A 23564-nucleotide genomic window follows, 5' to 3' on the forward strand; every position below is an offset into this window, starting at 1 on the left:
TCAGTGCTTGATTCATTGTCTATGTCACTTTCTAACAACTCAGCTGATTCAACAGAAGCATCACCTTTATCCTTCAATGGTAGAGAGAACAAGTCAACATTTTCAACATCAGGAATAAGAGTAATAATGGAGTCATCAACTTAATATTTATGGACTCCATGATGGTTTTTATTCGTAAGTTGTAGACCATATAGGCTTGTTGATATTGGAATATCCCAAGAAGATTCATTCTTCACTCTTAGTATCAAACTTGGTAATGTGTTCTTGATCTCTCAAAATATAACAACCACTTCCAAACACTTTGAAGTAATTTAGCATTGGCTTTTTACCTCTCTAGAGTTCATAAAGAGTCACACTAGTACCTGGCCTGAGAAACACATGATTAGAGATGTAGCATGCAATATTCATGGCTTTAGCCCAAAAGTATTTTGTCAGATTCTTGCTATTTAACATTACCCTAGTCATCTCAATCAAAACACAAATTTTCCTTTCACAACCCTATTTAGTTGAAGAGTGATAGGAATAGAAAATTCATGTTTAATGCCATTGGTTGAACAAAATTCATCAAAAAGAGCATTCTCAAATTCAGTTCCATGATCAACTCTAATTCTGACAAGAGGGGGACGACTAGTCAGAGATTCATTTAGCATTACTTTGTACATGGTGAGAAACTGTTGAAACGTATCTGATTTTTCCCTTAAGAAACACACCCCAAGTACATCTTCAGTAGTCATCCACAATTACCAGAGTATATTTTTTCCCTCCAATAGACAAAATTTGGATTAGACCAACAAGATCCATATGCACTAAGGATGGGTGTATTCAATTGGGATTTTGAGAGATTTTAATTCTTTTAATGAATCTAGGGGTATTCAATCAGGATTTTAAGTGATTCACTGAAATTCAAGGTGTATTCAATTATAATTTTAAGATAGTTTATTAAAATCTTTAGAAATCCCGATGTATTTAATTAGGATTTTAAAGAAGTTTATAACATTCCAAATGTATTCAATTAGAAATTGATTTTAAAGAATTTGAGAAAGTTGAGGAATTAGAGAGAATTGGAGAGATTTCGTAGTGTATTTTAAGCATCCACAAAACTCACCTCACCCCATGAAATTTTGAGGGAATTGAATCAAAATTTTATATGGAATCTCTACAAATCAATTAAACTCCATAAAAATCCATGGATTTATAAATCCATTAAAATCTCTCAAATTCTCAATTGAAGACACCCCCTAATTGTAGAGGCTTTTAGAGGTTGTAATATCATTTAGGGGGGTGTATTCAATTGAGAATGTGAGAGATTTTAATGGATTTATAAATCCATGGATTTTTATGGAGTTCAATTGATTTGTAGAAATTCCATATAAAATTTTGATTCAATTCCCTCGAAATCTCATGGGAAGAGGTGAGATTTGTGGATACTAAAATACACTATGAAATCTCTCCAATTCCCTCTAATTCCTCAACTTTCTCAAATTCTTTAAAATCAATTTCTAATTGAATACACCTGGAATGTTATAAACTTCTTTAAAATCTTAATTGAATACACCTGGATTTCTAAGGATTTTAATAAACTATTTTAAAATTCTAATTGAATACACCTAGAATTTCAGAGAATCCCTTAAAATCCTGATTGAATACCCCTAGATTCATTAAAAGAATTAAAATCCCTTAAAATCCCAATTGAATACACCCCCCTTAGTCTCTTATGAGCCACTTTGGTCTGCTTCCCCAGTTGACAAGATCCACAAACATAGGAGTCTGAGACTGAAAGATGAGGTAAGCCTTTAACAGCCTCACTATTTGACAATTTATGAAGGTCTTTGAAGTTGACACGACGAAGTCTTCTATGCCACAACACACTAACATCATCAATAGCTTTGTTGCACTTTGGAGAATCACCAACCTTTGAAGCATCAAGAATGTGACAATTATCTCCAGATCTAGGAAGAACTAGAATATTCTTTCCATGTTCTAATGTTCATCCACATTTTGACAGTTTTTATTGGAGAAACAAACTTCATATGCCACTTCATCACATAACTGGCTTATGCTAATGAGACTCAACTTTAAGCCTAGCTAACATTCTTGAGCTAAGGAAGACCAGCAATATTAACACCCTTCCAATGATTTAGGACTTGTCACCACTATCAAAGACAACCCCACCGCCATTGAAAGGTGAAGGAGATAGGAAAACATCTTTGTCCCCAGACATGTGACGAGAGCACCCACTGTCAAGATACCATACATTTAGTTTTGTGGCAGAGAGCATTGAGAACAACTAAGCATATGTTAAAGACTTTCTAAACCCATTTGGAACGAGGCCTTACCATTTCCATACTGGATGACTGCATAAGTTAAGCAATTTTGTTGACTTCATTGACTAGTCGATCCACTTGATTCTTCAAAGTGTCATTCTTCCTAAAGTGAAGTTTCCTACACTTAGGACAAATGTGGCCCAAATCTCCACAGTGATGACATGTGGGAATAAATCTAGACTTTGAGCTTAGATTGACTTTAGGTGTCACATGAAAAGACTCTCTCACAAATCTTGATTTGATAACCGTTAAGCTTGATTCGTTTTCCACGTAGCCAAGGGCACTTTTGTCACCATGTGGTTTCCTAAGGCTCAACATCTTGTCAATTTTTTTCAGCCTCAATGGTAAGACGAATAGCTTTGTTATTTGCTTCCTTCAACTCAAGTAGCTATTTCCGATTAGCCTCATGATACATAACGTTATTTGCTTGCAACACATGAATTTGATTCATCAAGTTTTCTTGAGATTTTAGCAATTTTTGAACTTGAGCTTCAAGAGCAGTAATAACATCATCTTTTTCCTCTTTGTCATTGTAAGGAGAATCGTTCTCATTCTACTCCTTGATATATGCCTCAAGATAACCAATCTTTTCATCCAGTTCAGATCTGACTAGACGAAGACTTGTTTTCTTTCTGCAACTCAGCAATCTTCTTAGACAGCTCAATCTTTTCCACTTTTGTAGTACAAGTCTCATAAAAAAGGTATCATACTTGATGCACAACTCATCATAAGTCATCTTCTCATTATCATTTTGTGCTAGATCATCATCATTTAAAGACACTTCCTCTATTGGAACAACAAAAGCAAAAACATTTCTCCATCACTCCAAGTAACCATCATTGCTTTGTCCCTTTTATGACTTGATTCCCTATTGTTTGCACACTCAACACCACCATGTCCACTTCCACCACAAGAAAAGCATAGACCAGATTCTCTAGATAAGGATTTAACCCTTCTACTTATGAACCAACCTTGTTTTCTACCAAAAGTAAACTTTCCATGTGATTGGTACTTTGAGTTTCCAGATGACTCCCCAACCTTTTTGATATCATTTCCTTTATTGTAGAGAATTCTTCTGAATTAGTTGACAAACAAGGCAACATCATCTTCTGGAGCATGCTCACAAGGAACATTGAAAATCTTTGCATTTTCAACAATATGAAGAGCAATATCACTCATTTTCTTGGCATCATCTTTTTCCATATCTAGCTCCATTTCATACCCACCAGTTTTCCAAGTTTGATCTCATTCAAATGTTGAAATTCTTGAATGGCAACTTTCTAAGCCATGAATCTCTTCGGCAATGATCTCAAGATTTTTTGAACAATGGTAATTTCATCAATAGGCTTGCCCAACCCTAAAGCTTCATTAGTTAACATTTCAACTTTTTCATAGAAAATCGAGAAGGTCTCAGCTTCATTCATCCTTAAGTGCTCAAACTTTGAAAGAATGAGATCCCTCACTTGTTTATCTCCTTCATGATGAATTATGAACCTGTCCCAAACTTGCTTGGCCATTGTGCAATACAAAATATGTGTAAATTGAGTTGGAGAAATGGTGGTGACAATGACATTTCTTACTTTTCTGTTTGCCATGGCAGAAGTAATTTCACTAAGAGACCATTCTCCTTTAGATTTAACCACAGACCATTAACATTTCTTGACGTTCCTTTCCATTCTAGGGTAAGATAGTCAACAACAATTAAGTCTTGAGCTTCCATAATGATTTGAAACTTTTCACTTCGTGCAGCATAATTAGATCCATCAAAGAATGGAGGAGTATTGCAAGATGTACCAACACGATCACGGTCCATGGTGAGATTCCACCCAATTCCAGTAAATCTCAGAGATCACTCTATGTATATCTAGAGCAAGGCTTTGATACCAATTGAAATTGGTACCAGGATCCTGTATATATATATATAATTTTTGCTAGACCGACTAGTCAGGCCCGCTAGTTAACTAAGATAGATTTGTTAGTTAATAAATCAAAGATTCAATAACCAATTTCAAATACCAAAAGTTATCCTAGTTAGCAAGGCTTCAGTTCGTTCCAAGTTATTACTGCGTCAAGTGACCATGATTGTGAGCATATACCAATTTATTCAAGTGATACACATAGCATGTATATGTATGTGAGATATGTGACACAATATAAATAACTTTGAACACAAGATACTTTTGGCCGGAAAAAAAGCCCACCTTTGGTTAAAAAACTGGGGACTCTCCACAGAGTCCAATCCACTAGTATAATCAAGATTCTTACAAAGTATCGCAAAGTTCAATTCCTAAACCTAGTTTATGGAGCAGCTTTACTTTTGTGCAACCTTGCCTTACACAAAATGGATTCCTTTGGTCTTCACAAAGTGGCAGCTCCTTCTAAGCTCTTCACCTTGTGGCATCGAAAATATGTTGTCTTCAGTCTTCACAAGATGACAACTCCTCCTGAATTGTTCACCTTGTGGCACCGAGACCAACACACAAGCTATGCATATGATGATATAGCAATTATATACAAATCTAGATTCAAATGTCCAATCAGTTTCTCCAATCAAACTGTTGAAGGAAGAAACTGACGAGAATCCTAAATTGGGTCAGTTTTAAAGATTTGAAACTAGAAACACTTGACGACAAATTTATTGCAAAACCAAAGACAATGCAACCCTATTATTCAATGATTGAGTGTTTAATGCATGAAAGAAGGTTTTGCAACTAGGGTTTCATAAATGAAGAACAAAAAGGAAGGTGAGGCATTAATGCCCCTTCCTCTCTTTCTCTCTCCAGGAATACAATCTGAAAACCCCAAATGAACTAAGGAACCAATTAGGAATCTTAACCCTAAAAGCTTTGGTTCATTTTTCAACCCACATGACACGTGTCAAGCTTCAAAACGATCTGAAAAGATCAAGGGTGAAAAAAAGACATTCGATAGAAAGCTATTAATTAGCCCATGTGGTCATGCCTTAAATTGTGTGCCTAGCTTGCTGGAAATCCCCCCGCACGGCTGACTAGACAACTAAGCTAGTCAGAAAGAAACAGGAATGTAGACGTGAAATGCCCCCCCCCCCCCGAAATACATGAGATGGTTTTTCAATCCACAATAAAAGAATTTCTAAAAACCAAACAAATTGTTTTCTACCAAAAAATCCGGTGCCATATGCATATGACCTACTTTTTAACTCACAAACATCATTGATAAATTATGATGTGGTATTGAAAACCGTCATATTGTTTAACCAATCAATTTATATTATAACATGTGAAGTTAACCATGAATACCACAACCTAAAGCATTTTTCATTGATTGGTCATTAACCATAGTAAAAGCTAAGATTTGTTTTTGTTTTTTTTTGTTTTTTTGTTTTGTTTTGTTTTTTTTGGGTCAAAAGGTTAAATACATTACCAACAAGTGAAGTACAACAAAGGCCCAATACCAACCTTGGAACCCAGCACATACAAACAAACCACATAGAAGACCCTAGACAACTAGGCTTCCTAAAGCTGCAAATGACAATGCCGCCACCAAAGAGCCACATCATGATCATCACGATCGACCACCCTCCACGATCACCTGAGATCAGACCATCAAGAAACCCATAATTGGTGAGGACAAAGATCACATCATCCTCCAAAGATTGACACTGGAATAGTTGCCATGAGATCAAGAAGCACGCAGGTAGAAAGAACCCATTAACAACATCGCCGACAAGGGTGAGTAACGAGAGTGACCAACAAGGGCCAACAAGGGCCAACAAGGGTGGTGGTGTAGACACCCGAGCTAAAGCTCTACACACCCGAGCAAAGATCCGTGACAAAACGCAATTAGTAGAGGTGGTACGCAATCGAAAATGAAGAGAGAGATGATGGAGCCAACTGAGGAAGATGATGGAGGAGGGGAAGGAGTCAAGGAGGATGGAATAAACGGGCCAACTGAGGAAGATGATGAAGGGGAAGGAGTCAAGGAGGATGGAATAAACGGGGGATTGAGGTATAGGCCACATGATGGTGAAATCAAAGGCAAAAGGAGAAACAGGAGGAGTAGACCGTGCAGATAGCATGGATGGGGAAGGAAAATGTGCAGGCACCAAGAAGAGGAAGAAAAAACTGAAATTAAATAGAGCACAATCCACAAGGGGAATACACGAGGTTGTCACCGACCCTAGTCAAAGCTAGGGCCGGCACCGAAGCAAAATGGAAAGAACGAAAACCAGTCACACGACGGTGAGAAAGCCTCACATAAGAGAGAACCTGTCACAGGGGAGAGAACGAAAACCCTGGTTGGATTCTAGTAAAAGCTAAGATTGGTCACTAATCAACCCATATTATAACACGTAAAAAGCAAAGTGACGGTTAAATACCCAATTCCGATTAACACAACCGCGCGCAATTCTGATGAAGAAATTCTAATTTCATTTAGCAAAAGTAGATTGCATGACTTGTGAACAAAGGAAACCATAGGCCACAACCAATTCATATCTTGAAGTAAACAGTATAACTCAACCCCGCAACAGGGAATAATCAAAGTAATGAATCCTACCAAAGAACATTCGAATAAAATTACAGGGGCGTTGATAAGCAGATTAACATCCCCGTCACATGAATACGGAGCAGCAGCCACTTCGACAGCCTAAACTTTGAACGCTTCATGAAGATCTATTACCCCTCTGATATACTTCTAACCCGTTTTGGTTTTTGGGGCAGCCTTCTTTTTGACTTGCCTGTTTGGAATTGAGTTCTTCATGCCAATGAAGAAAAGCAGTGCACCAAAAAGCGCTGCGTGCTGTAGAAAGAAAGTTGAATCTCAGCAAACGAGGTTCCTGCTCATTTGGAATAAAATTATATGATGAAAAAACAGATAAAGCAATAAGCACACGTATACAAACCTGCAAGAATTCGTTTAGGAGTATGCCAAATTTGGCGTTCTCAGGACTGCAGTTGTAGAAATCATAGATAAGGGGAGTGGTAATTGCCAATTGTAGAAGCTACAATAGAAAAACGTTATATGTGTCAATAATTTTCAAAAAGCTTATATGTTGGCCAGAAATTTAGAAAAATGAATACTAACCAGGAGAGAAGCTCCAAAGGAACTGTTAAGCACGAATAGAAGTCCTCCAAGCCCTTTCATTGCTACCACACCAGCAGCTAAATGTCTTACCTGTACAAGAAATTCCTGTATCAAAAGCAAAACTACAAATACGCAGCATGACCAAAGAATCCAAGTGAGAAACTGCAGAAAAAGAAATAAAAAGACTTACCTCTATCTCCGGTATTGCAACCCCTAGCTTAGCGGACAAATTTTTCTTGAACACATTAAACTTGGGAGCCAAGTCCTTTGCAGCGGGGCCACCATCAACACCAAATTCATTAAACCTGTATACACAGATGTTACATCAACACCAAGGAACAGAATATTGTCTAAATTTTAACACACCAAAGTGCAACAGATTTTGCTAAAGATAAACAATAAGCCTAGCAAATTCGTGCATAATTCTAGCAATATGGTGCACAGAACATGACCACAAATAATTCCTTTTGTAAAATGATGGTAAACCAACGGGCGAAGCGCCAGAAGATACATATTCTTAACAATGTCAGTGCAGAAAACGGGCCAATTCCTTGACTAATGTCCTTAATACATAAATTTACATATATGTGTGTGTGGGTCTTGAGGAGAACGAAAGCGGGGGATTTGAAGTCACAACATTACAATATTTACAACAACCGTCACTAAATAGAGAAAAATGGAAACTTGATTTTGAAATTAACTTTATCACCTAAAGTGCCATTCCATACTGTAAATAGAGATATATTATCCGAATCAAACTAACGAAACTTGAAAACTCGAAACAGAATATTGTCTTAGTTTTAGGGGAAGAAAAAGAAAAGATTCTTCAAAAGTATGTAAATAAGTTCCTATACACATTTCAACCGAACCACATCCTTGTCCGTCGAAAAAGAAAATCAAAGTTCATTTATCAAAGACCAGACAAGGAGCACCCAACTTAACTTCACAGAAACGCAAATAAGTTGGTTTGGTGTCGGAAAAAATTATTCTTAATCCAGATTCCATAAGACAATACAAAAGATCATTAGATCTTCACAATTCATTCAGCCACCCGACTCTCTACGTGCCAAAATTAATCAAACAAACAAGGGATTTCGAAACCGAGCACACATTAATAGATCTCAGTCACTTCATAACACTAATAAATCCAAAACTAAGTAGTAACAGCAATCCAGAACACTTGAATTATTGTTTTGGAAAACAATACCTTTTTTTTATTGAAAACTCACTTCAAAAATTTCAAGCAAACAAACACCAATATATATATACACACACACAAAAACATATTATGCAGAGGCATAAAAAATCTGAAAAAAAAAACCCGAAATATGCTTAAAGTTAGATCGAAGAAGTAAAGCTAAACTAAATCGGCTAAGAGTAGAAAAGCAAAAAGGAGTATACATGTATGGTTGGGAGAGAAGCCCTAATCGAGCAGATCTAGAGAGAGAGAGAGAGAGAGAGAGAGAGAGCTTACGCTTGCCAAGCAGAGAGGATGAAGATGGAGGCGAAGAGGACGCGGCCGAGGAAGGAGACGAACCCCATTGTCTTTCTGCACAGGAGGAGAAAAAAGAAGGACGACAGAGCGCCGAAAACGACGGGGTCCGCAGGGTCTCCGAGGCGTTTGGTTGGAGTGCGGGTAGTCGTTTCTCGTTTGGGTTCGGTATTTAAAGAAGCGGATTTATAAGGGCTCAAAGACTTAAGACTTAAGATTTTTTCTTTTTCTTTTTCTTCTTTAAATTAAAATAAAAAAATTAATAATAATTAAGATGGCCGGACAGCAAAGCCCCCAGGTTGCTTTGAAATCTCAATCCAAACTGCACAGGGCCGTGGACTTTGACCCGACTCTGCCGCGTGCGACAAGAAGTGATTTTATTTGACTCTCGTCACTTCTTTATGTTGTTTTTTGGGAGGATAGTCATGTTGTGTAAAATTTTGATTTTGTCGACACCATTTTCAACTCTTGTATTAAAATTTAAAAATTTTAATTCAGAAAAATTAGATTTTAGCTTATAAATATTTTTTTTTTGTTTCAATTCTTTTGTATTAAATTTTTAGTCTGAGATTATTAAAATATGAATTTAGGATAATTTTTTTTCTTCAAGTAACTTTTATTTTAAAAAAAATTAGGGTAAATTACACTTTGCTACCTCAGGTTTGTGGTCGATTTCAATTCCTTACAACATCTTTAAAACATTTCAATTTCATACCTTAAGTTCTAGTTTATTTTAATATAATAGATCCGTTACATTTTTCATCCATTGATCCTTTAAAAGCTGACGTGGTTGCCACATTTGTGTCACGTGGCTGCCAAATTTATGCCACGTGGCAATTTTTTTTATTACCCTATTATAAAAAAAAAGAAAACATGAAAACCAGAAACCCATTCCCCTCCACCCCTTTTCCCATCACCATCGCAGCCCTTCCCCATTACCATTGCAGCCCCCATACTACTCCTCATTTTTCACCTTCTTGACCCACCTTCTCCCTCCTCCACTCTCTTCACCTCCCCTCCCCTCCCCTGGCCGAGACCCACCGCCAAAGACGATGCCGAATCGGAATCTAGGCTCCCTTCCAACTCCTTCCCTTCCCTCAGCCCCCTCCCCCCACCGCCACTCAGCCCCGCCCCTCTCAAGCTTCGACTGCTCAACGACATCGCTAAGATCTTCGGCACCGAGCTCCCTCCTGATTTCTGGCTCACCTTCCTTCCTATGCTCAAATTTGATGTAACCTTCTTCTTCCTCTATTTCTTTTCCCAAATTTATATTACAAATGTTATGTTTTTATTGAATTTGGGTTGTGGGTTTTGATTGTTAAAATTTTAATTGCATTTGTGTTGTGGGTTTTGATTATTGAAGATTTTGAATTGCATTTGTGTTGTCGGTTGGGATTGCGGGTTGAGAGAAGGGAGAAAGGGGGTGGGATGATGAGGTAGAAGACGAGTGGGTTTTGGGTGGGGTAGGGAGTTATGACTTGCGAGGGAGGTGGGGCTGGGGTGGGATGGGGGTGTTTGGGTTGCAGGAAAGGGAAAGGGCTAGGGGAAGAAGATGGGTGGTTTTTATTTATTTATTTATTTTTAATAAGGTAATAAAAAATTATTATTTTTGCCATGTGGCACAAATGTGGCAACCACGTCAGCCTGTAACGGATCAATGGATGAAAAATGTAACAGATGTATTATATTGAAATAAAATAGTACTTGAGATATGAAAGTGAAATGTTTTAAAGATGTTGTACGCATAAGGCGCGATGTTCAAGCCAATAGGTCGAGATTGATGATTCTTCATTAAAAGCTGGTTCTGTTTTTCAGCAAGAAGTAAAACAGAGATCAAATCTGAAAACTTGGTGAATTTATGTGCCCTATATTGTTGTTGCAGGACAATATTGGTGGCATGGAAGGTCAAACAGGTCTTTTCCAAGGGATTTGATTCGGTTAGTTCCACTTTGCAGAATTTCAACGGTGAACAGATTCTTCAAACTTCAGAGTTGTATTCATTCACGGACTTAAAGTCTTGGAAGCAAAGATACTGCTAGTCGTGTCTTGCTTCAGGCAAGTAGATGTCTTTCTGGTGATCGAAACAGTCGGTTAGAGCAAGCTAGAGGGTGTGTGGGTCCTCCTCATCGAGGTACTCGGTCTGCAGTGCATCATGGATGTGTCTTCGAATGAAGATCATTGCATTAGCCTTCTGAGCTTCTTCAATAGGTTTGTCCGCGATAGGTGTCTCGATGGTGGCTCGAATACCTTTTGTAGTCAAATGGAGCTTCAGGTCTTGAACCCACTTCAGATAGTTTCTTCCAGAGACTTCTAAAGCGGAGAAATCGAGCTTGTTCTAATTCGACATGTCCCTAAAATAGAGGGGAAAATGTGTTTAGTCATATGGTAAGCCATAGACATATATCGTAGAACATATAGGTTCTATAGACATGTATTGGTTAAATTTATACATGAAAACTATAGGTTTCATGTGGTATGTTTTGAATGAAAACTTCATGTTTCAAAGGCAAACTACAGGTTCAATTTAGTTTAATGAACAATTAGTTCATAATGAGAGGTTCCTGCAAGAAACACATAATGCAATACACTAATTTAAATATAGTGGATTAGAGGTTCTTCAGGAACTTAAGTGTGAAAGCTTCGTTACTACGAAAGTATGTTACGGTTCAAAGTATAAAAATAAATTATTGAATCGTTAATGTCCAAAAGTAATCTTTAGATCAATAATTTTGGATTCATTATCATATTCATGGATTGCAGGTCAATTTTAATTAATTCAATAAATCAGGCCATACATGGTCAATTGTAGAAGTAAAATAATATTAAAATAATATTATCTAGTAAAACATATAGCCCTAAAAATAATTGGGCTCGGGTTATGTGCCTTGAGTAAAAGGTAGGGCCCTAAAGGGCCTTGGAAGTGGGCTGCAGGCCATGGGGGTGTGGGAGAAACCCCAACCGTAGCTGGGTTTCAATTTTGGGCCGAGGGGGGGTTAGGCATGGGAACAAGGGCCAGCAGAATTTGCTAGCCTATGGGTTAAGGCATGAGAGCCCAGCCGCAATGGGCTGGCTGCATGTGTGCGGGCCGGGGCAGCTGCAAAGCCCAGCAACCAGAAAGGTTGCGGCATGCTAGTCGTGGGCCGAGACAAGGGAGTAGGGCTGCAAGCCCGTGCGACATGGAACCCAAGCCGAGGCTTGGTTCTGTCTGAGATGGAGCAGCAGGCCCGAAAAAAAAAAAGCTGTGCAGGTGCTCCAACTTGTCAACGCCATCCACGGTGATGCCGTGGTGTTGCCACGGTGATGCCAAAGATTACCCAAAATTTTTCAAACCTAGGGTTTAGGAAACCCTAAATATGCTTCTAATTTGATTTTATACATTGACTCACATATTCCACATAACAATTTAATTGTGCGCTGCATGAAACAAATATATAAACATATACAATATATATATCGTAAGGAAAATATAAACATAGAGGGGTTCATGCATCATGGGGAATATTTTCATGCTTCATGGACGTTTCAAATATCTTTTTTTATTTTAAGCGTACCTGATTAGTAGAAAACAAAAATAAGCCTTTGAATTTGGTGGATGATAGCCTCCTCCTACAATGCGTTAATTTCTCAGCTTTTGACAAGAGTGTGCTGATAACGTGTTGTAGGGCTATTTGATTGAACGATCTAAGGTTTAGAGAGAGAGGGGGCCGACCATAATTAGAGAGAAGATAGATTGATTTAATTGTGAGATGATGTTTGATTCACCCCATTATGCCTTTATTTATAGTAGTAGGATAGGTAAAAACCTTTCCTTTTAGGATTACAACATTTAATAGGTAATCAACTCCTAATAGGAATATAAGATACATTCCCATATCCACTAAGATTTATACAATCACATTCCTATTTTAAATATCACTGCAACAAAGGATTCATTTTATTTGAACCCATATAACATTTTTCTACATCCAACTTAAACTTTAAATATGAATTATCTTGTTTGCCCTATTGCATAATTACAATCAAGTATAAGACGAAATTAATAATACAACTAAAATTGATTAATAAATCCAATAATCATACCCGACATCATGCAATCTTTATCTTACGTTAATTATGGCTGAAACCCTAATCTCATAGAGAAAACAAGCTCTTTTTTATTGATGGATGGTGATTTTGAAGTTTTGAATTCTCCAGCTAAGGTATGAATTGATTTATGCAATTTTTTTCGTTTGTTTTCAATTTTTTTAGAGTTAAGGAACTGTTAACATTGGGCCCATTTAGGCCCACTGAATGACATAAGCCCAAGGAAAGGCCAAGAAGCCCAAGGCCCAAAGAGCTCGAAGAGGGCCTACCCGAGTGCTTAGATCGATTGAGGCAAGAAAAAGGCTACTCGACCACACGGAGCATGTGAGCGAGCTGACAACTTTATAGCACAAGTATCCAAGGGCAAAACTACTTAAGTGCTACTTAGACCATTTAACAACAAGTAGTCAAGATAGTACTTGGCAAGGCGGGCGGAGTAACCGAGTTCTAAGTGGGACGCTTGGGCCGCCTGAACCTTAAAAGACACGTTATTTGACTTCCAGAACGTCACTTCACTGATGAAGGCCTGCTCGAATAGGTGAAAAGTTGTCAGTAAGCTAGTACAAGTGGTTGGCACATTAAATGCCAATTTGGGAGACCTCAAGAGGGCGAGGCTCGTATAAAAGGGTGTAGACCTCCATTATGGGGGTCGGACAGATAAGAAGGAATAGAGTGAATGTATGAGGCGAGCACCATTTAGTCTTGAAATTAATATATTGAGAACGACACAATGGATTTAGCCCAGTTTTGATCAGTGAACCACTTACATCTTAGAGTCCATTTAATTTCAACATATCTCATGAGCCCATCTAAAGTCATTTAACTAAGTTTATTAACCTTACAATTTTGAGCATTAGGAGGAACAATAATTCGATGATTGTGAAGTTTCTTACATTTCTATGCCCTCTTCGTATGTTCTTTTAAATTGCATTTTTTACTTCTAAACTAAATGTGTTTTAGGCATCAGAGAAACTCTTTCGTCCTATCTTGATTAGCTTGTGCAAAACATTAATTTGCCCTGGATGTTGGTGGTTGATTTCATGGAGCTTGTCGATGAAGCAGAGAAGAGTGGTGGGTGGGTGCCTCATTGGAAGAGGATTTATTATAGGGATGTGCTATCCACACACCTTATTTTACTTCTCACACACCCCTTGATAATTTATGTTTGTTGATCTTTTTCAATTCATCCGATTCAACGACCGAAAATTAAAAAGGTGTGTGAGAAGTAAAATGGGGTGTGTGGATATCACACCCCTTATTATAAACCAGTGAAAGCAGGCACGGGGACATGGATATAAAAAAACAAACAAGAGATCGAAGTGTTAGGAATATGAAAGATTCATAAAACAACTGGAAACTTCACCAAATTATTCAACTTGTACACAGAAGTAGAATTCTAGAAAGTTTTCATTCCCACAAACAAGTAGAAACTTTAACAAATTATTTATTTTGGTATTTTATTTTCTGAACATGTGTAAAGATAAGTTTACATATTGAAATGGGTTTGTGATGGTAGTTTAGGTAGTAAATTGAGTTTAAAGAGATTTTAATTTTTAATTAAAAATAATATGAGTGTAGAAAGTAAGTTGAGTAAGATGTTATATAAGATCAAATAAAATTTTGCTAAATGAATATAAAATAAAAAAATATATATAGACGAGAGATTTTTAAGGGAATCTCGTTGCATATAATATCCATGGATACTAAATAGGAAAGATTTTTTTGTATTTTAGTTTTTCCTTTGCTCTAGTTCCTTATATGTTATTTACACGAAGACCATCTCTAACCGAATGAGTTATGTTTAGCCCTCGTCTATTTTATAGCCATGCAAGAAAATAATTTTAATGAACAGTGTTATGCCATATTTATATACTATCTCCAACCGAATGAGGCTATTTTTTAGCCCTCTCAATAATTTATTATTTTGAGTTTATTCTTTAATTTCATTGGTCAATTGAATTAAACTACTATATTAAAATAAGGTTTTCGGACATATTTTAAGTGCCACTTGTCACTAAATGAATAAGTCTCTGGACATATTTTGAGTTCCACTTGAAGATGTGGCCATTTGAAAATTATTGAAAAAATTAAAGGAAAGATTATTGGAAGAGATAAGAGAGGGGTGTGTAAGGTGAATAGAATGTGAAGAATTAAAATAAAATGAGGTAAGATAGTATGGAAGAGTGTTGGATATTGGATGAGTTATGAGCCTTGGAAGAGTGTTGGATAGTGAATAGAATTATTGAAAACTTCAACTTTTGTTTCACTTGATTTGGTTGAGTATTGGATGAGTTATGAGCCTTGGAAACCTTCTTAGAAACCGGATGATCTATGACCTGAAACCAGGTCGACTCGACCTGATAACCAGGTCGACTCGACCTGATAACCCTTAACCCGGATCCAAACCCATCCCAGAAATTGGCCCGAACCCAAACTCAAACTAAACTGGCCTTAAACCCAGAATCCAATCGGTGCGTGGATTTACGTGTGGGCGCCTACCTTGGACGGCGGCGTCGGTGATTTTTCCAGCCAACTTTTCAGTGACCCAAATTGGGGCGTGGCATTTCGGGCCGCTACCCCGTGGTGACGTGTGGGGGTACCCCGAGCTCCCCCTTTATGTTTTTTTTAAGTCCTTAATCCGTTTATGGCGTCTGCTTTCTGAAATTCCATAGTTATGGTAGAGTTTTATTAATTGGACCCTTTATGTGCTTAGGTGCGTTTGTTAGCGGCATGTCTGTTCCCCCTAGTTTGTACGGATATATACTTATATTTGGAAAGATTATGGTAAATGATTTTTGTGCTTATTTAGTGGTCACTATATGCCTACGGGTAAATGATACTTCTATATATGCCTTCGAGTGGGTGCTATAGAAGCCTAAGAGCGATTGATACTTACATATGCCTTTGGGTTGGCGTTGTAGGAACCTACGAGCAATTGATACTTACATATGCTATGCCTTCGGGTGGATGTTGTAGGAGCCTACGGACAATTAATACTTATATATGCCTTCGGGTGGGTGTTGTATGAGCCTACGGGCAAATGAAGTGTTCTAAATGAGGAGTTCTATATGCCTTCGTGCGATACTGATACCACTATTTAGCACACTATTTATGATATATGTTTTATAAAGGTTTTATGGCATGCTAGGGTTTTGGAAAACCTATTACATATTATACTATTGAGTTTTCATAAACTTTGGTGATTAGTATGTTAATGAATAATTGTTTTAGTATTACTTTATCAACTTAGTCCACTCATGTTTTGTTATGCGCCCTTTCAGGACATAGGAACGAGGCATACGATCTGAACTAAGAGGCACTCCCCTTCCAGTGATATCATATCACCCACTCTGCTTGGACATCACTTGTAATAGCACTTTCTGTTACACCTTCATCTTATATTCTGAATTAGATGTATGCTCTGAACTTGTCATGCATTATCACTATGTTTTTATTGATGGCTAAATATTATTATATTATTTTGGGAAGGTTTGTATATGAATATTACATTGTGTAGTTCGCACGAAATTTATATGCATGTTTTACATGTTCGCTGCGTATGCATTCATTAAATAGCTTGTGTCACCCTTGGGTGTCAACCAACACGTGGCCATCCCGCTGTCCCTCGGACATCGGGATCGGGGCATGTCACCAGACCTTTATTAGAGATGCGTTTTGTGTAAAAATGGTTATCTTTTGATTTATGGCCCTATGGTTAGCCTGGTTAGAGATAGCGTAAGAGCAACTCCACCCCTAAAAAAATGCACCAACACCCAGCCCATTTAATCCAATCAGTGAACAGTGATAGACCCAATGAACAGTAATTGGCAAAATGCATCTCCACCCCTAAAAAATGCACTGGCACAAACGATCTCCAACTCTACAAAATGCGCTTGCACCCAGCCCATTTAAAATATTAATAATTTTTTTATAAAATAATATAAAAAAATGTTAGTTTTAATTTCGGATAGGATTTTTAACCAATCTTGTCACACCACGTGTCATTATCAGAAAGTACTATTTTGTGGATAGATGTCCGATAAGATTTTCAACCAATTCCAACGTGCCACATGTCACTATATGTTTACAATAATTTAGCCAAGATTTTGACCAAATTTTCAACCAATGTTGTCATGCTACGTGTCATTATCCGAACGTACTATTTTGTGAATAAATTTTTGATAAGATTTTCAATCAATCCCTACACGCCACATGTCACTATTTGTTTACAATAATTTAGCCAAGATTTATATTAGATTTTCAACCAATCACATAGTGCCACGTGGCATTGTCCAGAACCTCATCCTTTTTTTTTTGTCCATATAAACCCTACATCCATCCTCATTCATACACCAAATTGAATCCTTCTTTTTTAGCTCAGAATCCTTCTTCATCGTTTTTAAATCTTGAGTTATTACAATGTCTTCTTCAAGGAGATTGTATGAAATCGATGAGCACCAGAAAAAATTGTTGGCACAACAAGAAGAATTGTTTAATGTGGGGGAAGGTGGAGATGAGGCTTTCGCAATGGAAGAGGATGAGGATGATGAACATAGAAGGCAGAGGGTCTCACATTCCCATCGTGTCATGCAAGCTGTGGGTCAGATAGCCAAATCCAGACGTGCCGCAAACTTCGATAGAAAGAGGGAAAGACAAGGTAAAGATCTCTTGGAAGATTATTTTATCCCCAACAGTGTATTCCTTGATCATATTTTTAGATGTCGGTTTTAGAATGCAACGAAGCTTGTTCGACAAAATCATGAGTGCTATTTGCAACCATGATCCATACTTTGTGCAAAAAAAGGACGCTTTTCATGTTCTAGGTCTTCTTCATGAACAAAAAATTACGGTTACCTTGCGGATGCTTGCATATGGAGCATATGCAGATCAAGTGGATGAAATAGTGAAGATGGGAAAATCAATTGTTTTGGAATCCTTGATATGGTTTTGCTCCGCAATTGAAGCCTTATACACCAATGAGTACCTCCGGAAACCCACGCCAAGGGACATGCGAAGGCTTTTGAATAAGGGTAAGATGCGAGGCTTTCCTGGCATGATTGGAAGCATCGACTGCATGCACTGGACCTGGAAAAACTGTCCAAGTGCATGGCAAATAGCTTATGGCGATAGAAAATGAGCCAAAAGTATCATTTTGTAAGCGGTGGCTTCATTTGATACATGGAGTTGGCAAGCTTTTTTGGGTATTCCAGGGGCTCAAAATGACCTCAATGTCCTGGCCCAATCTCCAATGGTGGAAGAATAAAGTTATTAGTTTATTTGGTGTGTTTTTTTTTTAAAGTTTATTTGGTGAGTTTATGTAATTTTATTTCGTGTGTTTTTTTTTAAGTTTATTTGGTGAGTTTATGTAATTTTATTTGGTACTAAAAATAAATAAGAAATTACATCTAGTACTAAAAATAAATAAGAAATTCATAAAGTACTAAAAATAAATAAGAAATTACATAAAGTACTAGAAATAAATAATAAATTATACAAAGTCTGAGGAGCTAGGATATGTGGTACTAGGGTGTTTGTTGCTAGGATATGTGTAGCTAGAACCTCGTTGACTTGTTTCCTCGTCTCTTGCACGCCTCCTTTGAACCACGTCTTTTTTTTCTAATGTCCAAAAATATTTAGAATTTGGAGACATTCCTTCTAGAGGCTTGTTCGTAGTTTCACGATCTACTTGAGCCATCCTTTCTTCTCTAAGAAGTTGGCTTTCTTGATGAAGTATTTCTCTTTGTCTCTCATTAGCCGCATCACGTCTCTTAGTAGCTGCTAAGATTGCTTCCATAGCCGCAACTTTTGCCTCATCTCTAGTCGCTTCCTGTGCCATGTTCAGTTCACCTTGGCATGCAAGTTCGCCCATATATTTTGTTTAGTCATTTTTGGAAGAACTCATTTTTTCTTTGCAGCCTTTTTACCTTGAGGCCTTAGGGACCGACAAGTCGGCTATGTCTCGGACACTTCTTTAGGCGTTCCTTCTGTCTCTTTAAATGTTTCGCCTTCTTGTTCCGCCAGGTTTGCTTTTGGTGAATTGTGTAGAAGGACGATGTGCATGACAACTTCTGGACTGGTTGGCACAATTTTGTATCTGGGACAATCTTTGACAATTTCCCAACATTCCTATTTGTTGAATGATTTCTTGTGGTTCTTCGCATTGTAGAATGCTTGTGCTTGTAGTGTCTATAAAATGCGGGATAAGACAATATTATAAATGCGGGTGTAACACAAATAAATAAATTAAAATATTGATGCGAGTGGAATACATATAAATAAATAAAAATATTGTCACCTGATCCGCTAAACTTGTTCCACTATGCAAATTACTGGAAGCACAAGAGAGAGCGTTTTTCCAACAAGTAAAGGATATGTTGAGTTTTTTCCAACGACCTTGACTACTTCTTGTGCGATCTCCAAGCCTCGTGCAAAACTCTTCCCTAATTCTAGTCCACATTTCTCACAACTCCATCTCATTACCCCTAAGCGGGTCATGAGTAATGTGAACCCAACATTGACACAAAGTAACATCTTCGATGAGCTTCCACGTAGCCATTTTTTTCCACAAAAAAAATATATGAAAGGTTTGGTTGAATTGAAAGTGTTGAAAATATTGAAATGTGGTGTAAGGTGGAACATGATGGTTAGGTATTTATATAAAAAAAAAATAATTTTTTAAAAAAAATTTTCTGTATTTTTAAACAATTTTTAATAATTGTTTTTATTAATTTAATTAATCTGGACCATTAGATTTTAAAAAGATTCAAATCCAATAGCTCAAATGTGGACACGTGGCCAATGGTCATAATTTTGACTGTTTCGTTTTTTTTTTGGGGCAAAATCGTGGACTGTTGATCATAGATCGGACGGCCCAGAACGAGCCATGTCAACTAGCCATTGGGTTCAAATTTCAATTTTTTTTACCGTTTGAAATCCAACAGTCTAGAAAACTAGCTATTGGAAATCCAATGGCCCACAACGAGCCATGTGGCTACTCACGGGTTGAAATTGGTGCGCTGCAGCGATGGGTTGAGTGCCAGCCTGACGTCACATAGCTCGTCCCTTGGCTTAGCACATTCTGGGCCGACCTAGAGGCTAGCTTGGGTTGAGTGCCAGCCTATTAGGCTGGGCTGGAGCAAAAAAATGGGAGGTTGGCCTATTTTATGTGCTTTGAGCTAGCCTACCCCAATGGGGAGGAGCTGCTCTAATGAAATAAGGGAATAGGCTAAACAACCTCATAATTAACTAATAATAATGTAATTTAAATTTGTATTTGGCAAGAATTGAATCTAAACTAAATAGAAACATATATAAACATTGCAAAGGCGGCAGCACTCTCTTTCCAAAACCGCCACGTTAGTCCCCAAACAACAAACAAATCCCCAAAATGATCGGTGAGGGGAATACGCGCAGGCCTGCGGATCCCCAAACTTTCACCAATGACCCGCGAGTACAAGACATTATGATACTCCCGAGAGTAGTGCAAATTCGAATCCAACCAACGACCGCTTTGCTCTTTTAAATTTTTCGAACGCGTGCCTCTGTCGCCCGCTTAACGGCGTCGTTCCCTAGATATACTCCCCCCCCCTAATCGCTCGCTCGCTCTCTCTCTCTCTCTCTCTCACCCCTGTCCTTCTTAGTTTTTTCCTTGCATCGAAAGTTCGGGAGACTTGACTGAGTCGGGGCCCCAAAAGTCTCGCGCGTCTCTGCCGCGGCCTCGCTTCGGTCTCTCCTCGTACAGACATCCGACATGGCTTTCGTTTCGTTCGTTGGACGCCTTCTTTTCGCCTCTGTCTTCCTCCTCTCTGCTTGGCATGAGTAAGCCCCAGATCTCTGTCTTCTCTCTCGGTCTTTTAAATAAAAATAAATAAAGTTTAAAATATGCAAAATCTGATATATGATTTTAGTTCATCAAACATGCATGCATGGATTTTATTAATTTTTTTTATGTAATCTGTTATTTGTAATTATTTATTTGTTTCGTGGATCCTTTTTTTATTTTTGGTGATGCATTCGTAGTTAGATCCAAATTAATTGAACAAGATGAGTTGTAAAATGATATGATTTAAACATATTTCAATTATTTGGTATGTAGATTAGTAATTACGATAGCCTGTTACGTTGTCAGATTGATCTAAAACGAATGCTCGTTATGAGTTCACATCATTCATTTTGTATGAGGCTTGATCTTGACGAGACAGTGCATAAGCTTACAGTTGGTTTCTATGTATAGGTTCAATGAATTTGGCGTGGACGGAGGACCCGCAGCCGAATATCTGAGACCAAAATTCGATGTTTTCTCATTTCATCTGTCAACTCACACTGGTGCGCAAGTGCCCAACCAAGTTGAAGTAAGAAATTAATTTGGTTTAATACTTGAGTTTTAGTTTCTTTTAATGTTTTGATCAAAGTACGTTTTCAGTTGGTGCCTGAGTTACTTTTGTACTTTGTGATCGGCAGATCAAACATTTAGTGGCGGCGACGGTGGCATTGAAGGGTATTGGGGGTCTTCTCTTCATCTTTGGTTCTTCTATTGGAGCCTATTTGCTGGTTTGTAACTGTGATTTGGTTGTCTGAGACGCTGGTCTCGATCTTATTTTGTACCCGTAGAGCAATATTAGCCGCTAAAACATGTGTTTCGTTATATTTTTGTGCAGCTTCTGCATCAGGCCATTGCTACTCCTATCTTGTATGACTTCTACAACTATGATCCCGAGAAGACAGAATTCATTCAACTCTTTTTTAGCTTCACTCAGGTTAGTGATCAAGTTTTCTTATTTTCCCTCGTACACTTTCAGTATGCGTTTTCGTCCCTAGTTAATGTTGATTCCTATAATTTAGAACTCAACAAGGTTATCATTTTAATTTCTTAACATGTTGAAATGGTCCAAATTAGATATTTTGTCCATTTTGTACATACCATGTATGAGTTACTCAACAACGAGGTCCAACCATAAGACCAAAAGTGCGGCCGGTGAAAAACTATAGGGATGAAATTGTATTTTACTGGTAAATGGACGGCTCCCGGATGTTCTATGCTAATGAGGAGATGACTGATCTGGAAAAACTCGATATGGTTAAAATGGTACTTTTGTTAAGTGTTGAACTATAGGAATCAAGGTGAATATGATAAAATAGCATGGTGGAAAATTAATTTTGCTCATTTTTGGTCCTACTATTGATATTTCACTGTGGGTAATTTTTTTTAATGGAAAACTAAAGGGTTTGAAAACTTTGAGTTTTAACGATAAAGACAAAATAAAGGGTAAAGTGAATAGTATCAGGATTGACTTTTTAATGTAAAAATGTGGTTTTTCGTTAAAGTGAACAATACCGGGAACTTTTCGTTAAAGTTCCCTTTTTTTAATGACGGTTTGATTATTCACCTAAGAATGAGGTTACCATATTGTGACTTGGACCCTCCCTTAGCTTAGAAGCTGCTTGCACAAGGTTGCCCCTTTTTTATTAACACTATGGACCCAAAGGTCAATTTGTTTAGGCATGCTATCAAAGCTGAACAAAGAAAAACTGCTAACTCATTGTTGCTGATTGACTTTGTATGATTTGCAGAACTTGGCATTATTCGGGGCTCTGCTCTTTTTCGTAGGCATGAAGACATCGATACCAAAGAGACAACAATTCAGGAAAAGAGCTCCAAAACCAAAAACTACATGAGGATTAAGGACGGAACCTTATTACACGTGGGTTTAGTTTCTGATTTCACCTGACTGTTCCTTGAGGAAACTAGTTATGTATGCTGGTATCTCTGTCTGTATTTCGGTCTCTCTTTTCAGAAATTAGGGAAACAAGATTTTCGGAAAGAAGGAGCTTTTGTTTATTTTGAGGGGTTGTTGTTTTGTTCTTGGTATTACTGAGCCAGTTTGTCGTCGACGGTTGGAAGGTAAGTACATTATTTTTTGGTATTTATTCTAAGGAGCAACTTTTCTATTTTTCGATATGAGATCTTTAATTAGTCACTATGCTCCTTGTCATTACCGTCAACCGGTGTATGTGATGATTTTTGAATGGTTAGATTGGCTGGAATAGGGTTATAATAGCGGTTGGATATTAAAATTTTTCAACCATTTATGTTATGACACTTAGTGTATCCGTCAATGTTCTTGGAACATTGAAAAATTTCTCATTAGATTGAAATGTTTACATTAAACACGCAAATGCAACCATCTGCTGAAGCTAAGCATTGCATTCCTCTCTCAAGTATTGTTAGTGATAGGTATGTTATGGAATTAGGAGAGCAATTTGCATGGTATGAGTTTATCAGTGGTACATGCTTTTTAGTCTAACAATACAATGTTAGAGAGAAACTTATACATGTTAGTATATCATTAGACCAAAATGTTACGATGGAGGTAAATCTGTTCCATGTATGTTGGAATCTGGGAGACTACATCTACAATGACTTTAAAGAGTCTGACACAGTAGCAACCGCCCCACAACCCCGCCATTACAATTGCTGCCAAGGGGAGGCAGCATAATTCATTGCCTTTGTCCGTGCCGTCGTTCAACAGATCATGGCTTCTTTCAACTACCGCATTTAACAATGTGGCTCTTATGAGTTAGATTAGAGTAACTTACAACTT

The 23564-nt window shown here is 37.7% G+C and overlaps 3 protein-coding genes across 4 annotated transcripts; 2 read left to right on the forward strand and 1 right to left on the reverse strand.

Annotated features, from left to right (window-relative positions):
- Positions 1 to 6710: 6710 nt before the first annotated feature.
- Positions 6711 to 9241, reverse strand: LOC103443104 (uncharacterized). 2 transcript variants are annotated; one of them, XM_008381889.4, is made up of 5 exons: positions 8863 to 9241; positions 7579 to 7693; positions 7389 to 7478; positions 7207 to 7305; positions 6711 to 7103 (listed from the first exon to the last, which is right to left on the reverse strand). In XM_008381889.4, exons 1-5 carry the CDS (start codon positions 8928 to 8930, stop codon positions 6999 to 7001), a joined length of 477 nt encoding a protein of 158 aa, XP_008380111.3. In that variant the 5' UTR covers positions 8931 to 9241; the 3' UTR covers positions 6711 to 6998. The 2 variants fall into 2 exon arrangements, with proteins under 2 accessions (XP_008380111.3, XP_017189575.3); XM_017334086.3 differs by having other exon boundaries at positions 7389 to 7493; positions 8863 to 9061.
- An 8141-nt stretch (positions 9242 to 17382) lies between these two features.
- Positions 17383 to 18100, forward strand: LOC139193042 (uncharacterized). The gene is made up of 2 exons (XM_070816000.1): positions 17383 to 17620; positions 17787 to 18100. The coding sequence occupies exons 1-2, from the start codon at positions 17383 to 17385 to the stop codon at positions 18098 to 18100; spliced, it is 552 nt and encodes a 183-aa protein (XP_070672101.1).
- A 2235-nt stretch (positions 18101 to 20335) lies between these two features.
- On the forward strand, positions 20336 to 22919 carry LOC103443105 (uncharacterized). Its single transcript, XM_008381890.4, has 5 exons — positions 20336 to 20781; positions 21197 to 21314; positions 21424 to 21513; positions 21621 to 21719; positions 22534 to 22919. The coding sequence occupies exons 1-5, from the start codon at positions 20714 to 20716 to the stop codon at positions 22636 to 22638; spliced, it is 480 nt and encodes a 159-aa protein (XP_008380112.1). The 5' UTR covers positions 20336 to 20713; the 3' UTR covers positions 22639 to 22919.
- Positions 22920 to 23564: the final 645 nt, after the last annotated feature.

The sequence above is a fragment of the Malus domestica genome, chromosome 16 (assembly GCF_042453785.1).
Source record: "Malus domestica chromosome 16, GDT2T_hap1".
Lineage (NCBI taxonomy): Eukaryota > Viridiplantae > Streptophyta > Magnoliopsida > Rosales > Rosaceae > Malus > Malus domestica.

Excerpts from the sequence above, each read along its gene's own strand:
- LOC103443105 (XM_008381890.4), top strand. The coding sequence starts at position 20,714 with ATGGCTTTCGTTTCGTTCGTTGGACGCCTTCTTTTCGCCTCTGTCTTC. Across the intron at positions 20,782-21,196 it reads CTCCTCTCTGCTTGGCATGA|GTTCAATGAATTTGGCGTGG; the intron begins GTAAGCCCCAGA and ends TTCTATGTATAG. Across the intron at positions 21,720-22,533 it reads TCTTTTTTAGCTTCACTCAG|AACTTGGCATTATTCGGGGC; the intron begins GTTAGTGATCAA and ends TATGATTTGCAG.
- LOC139193042 (XM_070816000.1), top strand. The coding sequence starts at position 17,383 with ATGTCTTCTTCAAGGAGATTGTATGAAATCGATGAGCACCAGAAAAAA. Across the intron at positions 17,621-17,786 it reads TAGAAAGAGGGAAAGACAAG|GTCTTCTTCATGAACAAAAA; the intron begins GTAAAGATCTCT and ends TTCATGTTCTAG.
- LOC103443104 (XM_017334086.3), bottom strand. The coding sequence starts at position 8,930 with ATGGGGTTCGTCTCCTTCCTCGGCCGCGTCCTCTTCGCCTCCATCTTC. Across the intron at positions 7,306-7,388 it reads CCTTTGGAGCTTCTCTCCTG|CTTCTACAATTGGCAATTAC; the intron begins GTTAGTATTCAT and ends TTTCTATTGTAG. Across the intron at positions 7,104-7,206 it reads TCCTAAACGAATTCTTGCAG|CACGCAGCGCTTTTTGGTGC; the intron begins GTTTGTATACGT and ends TTCTTTCTACAG.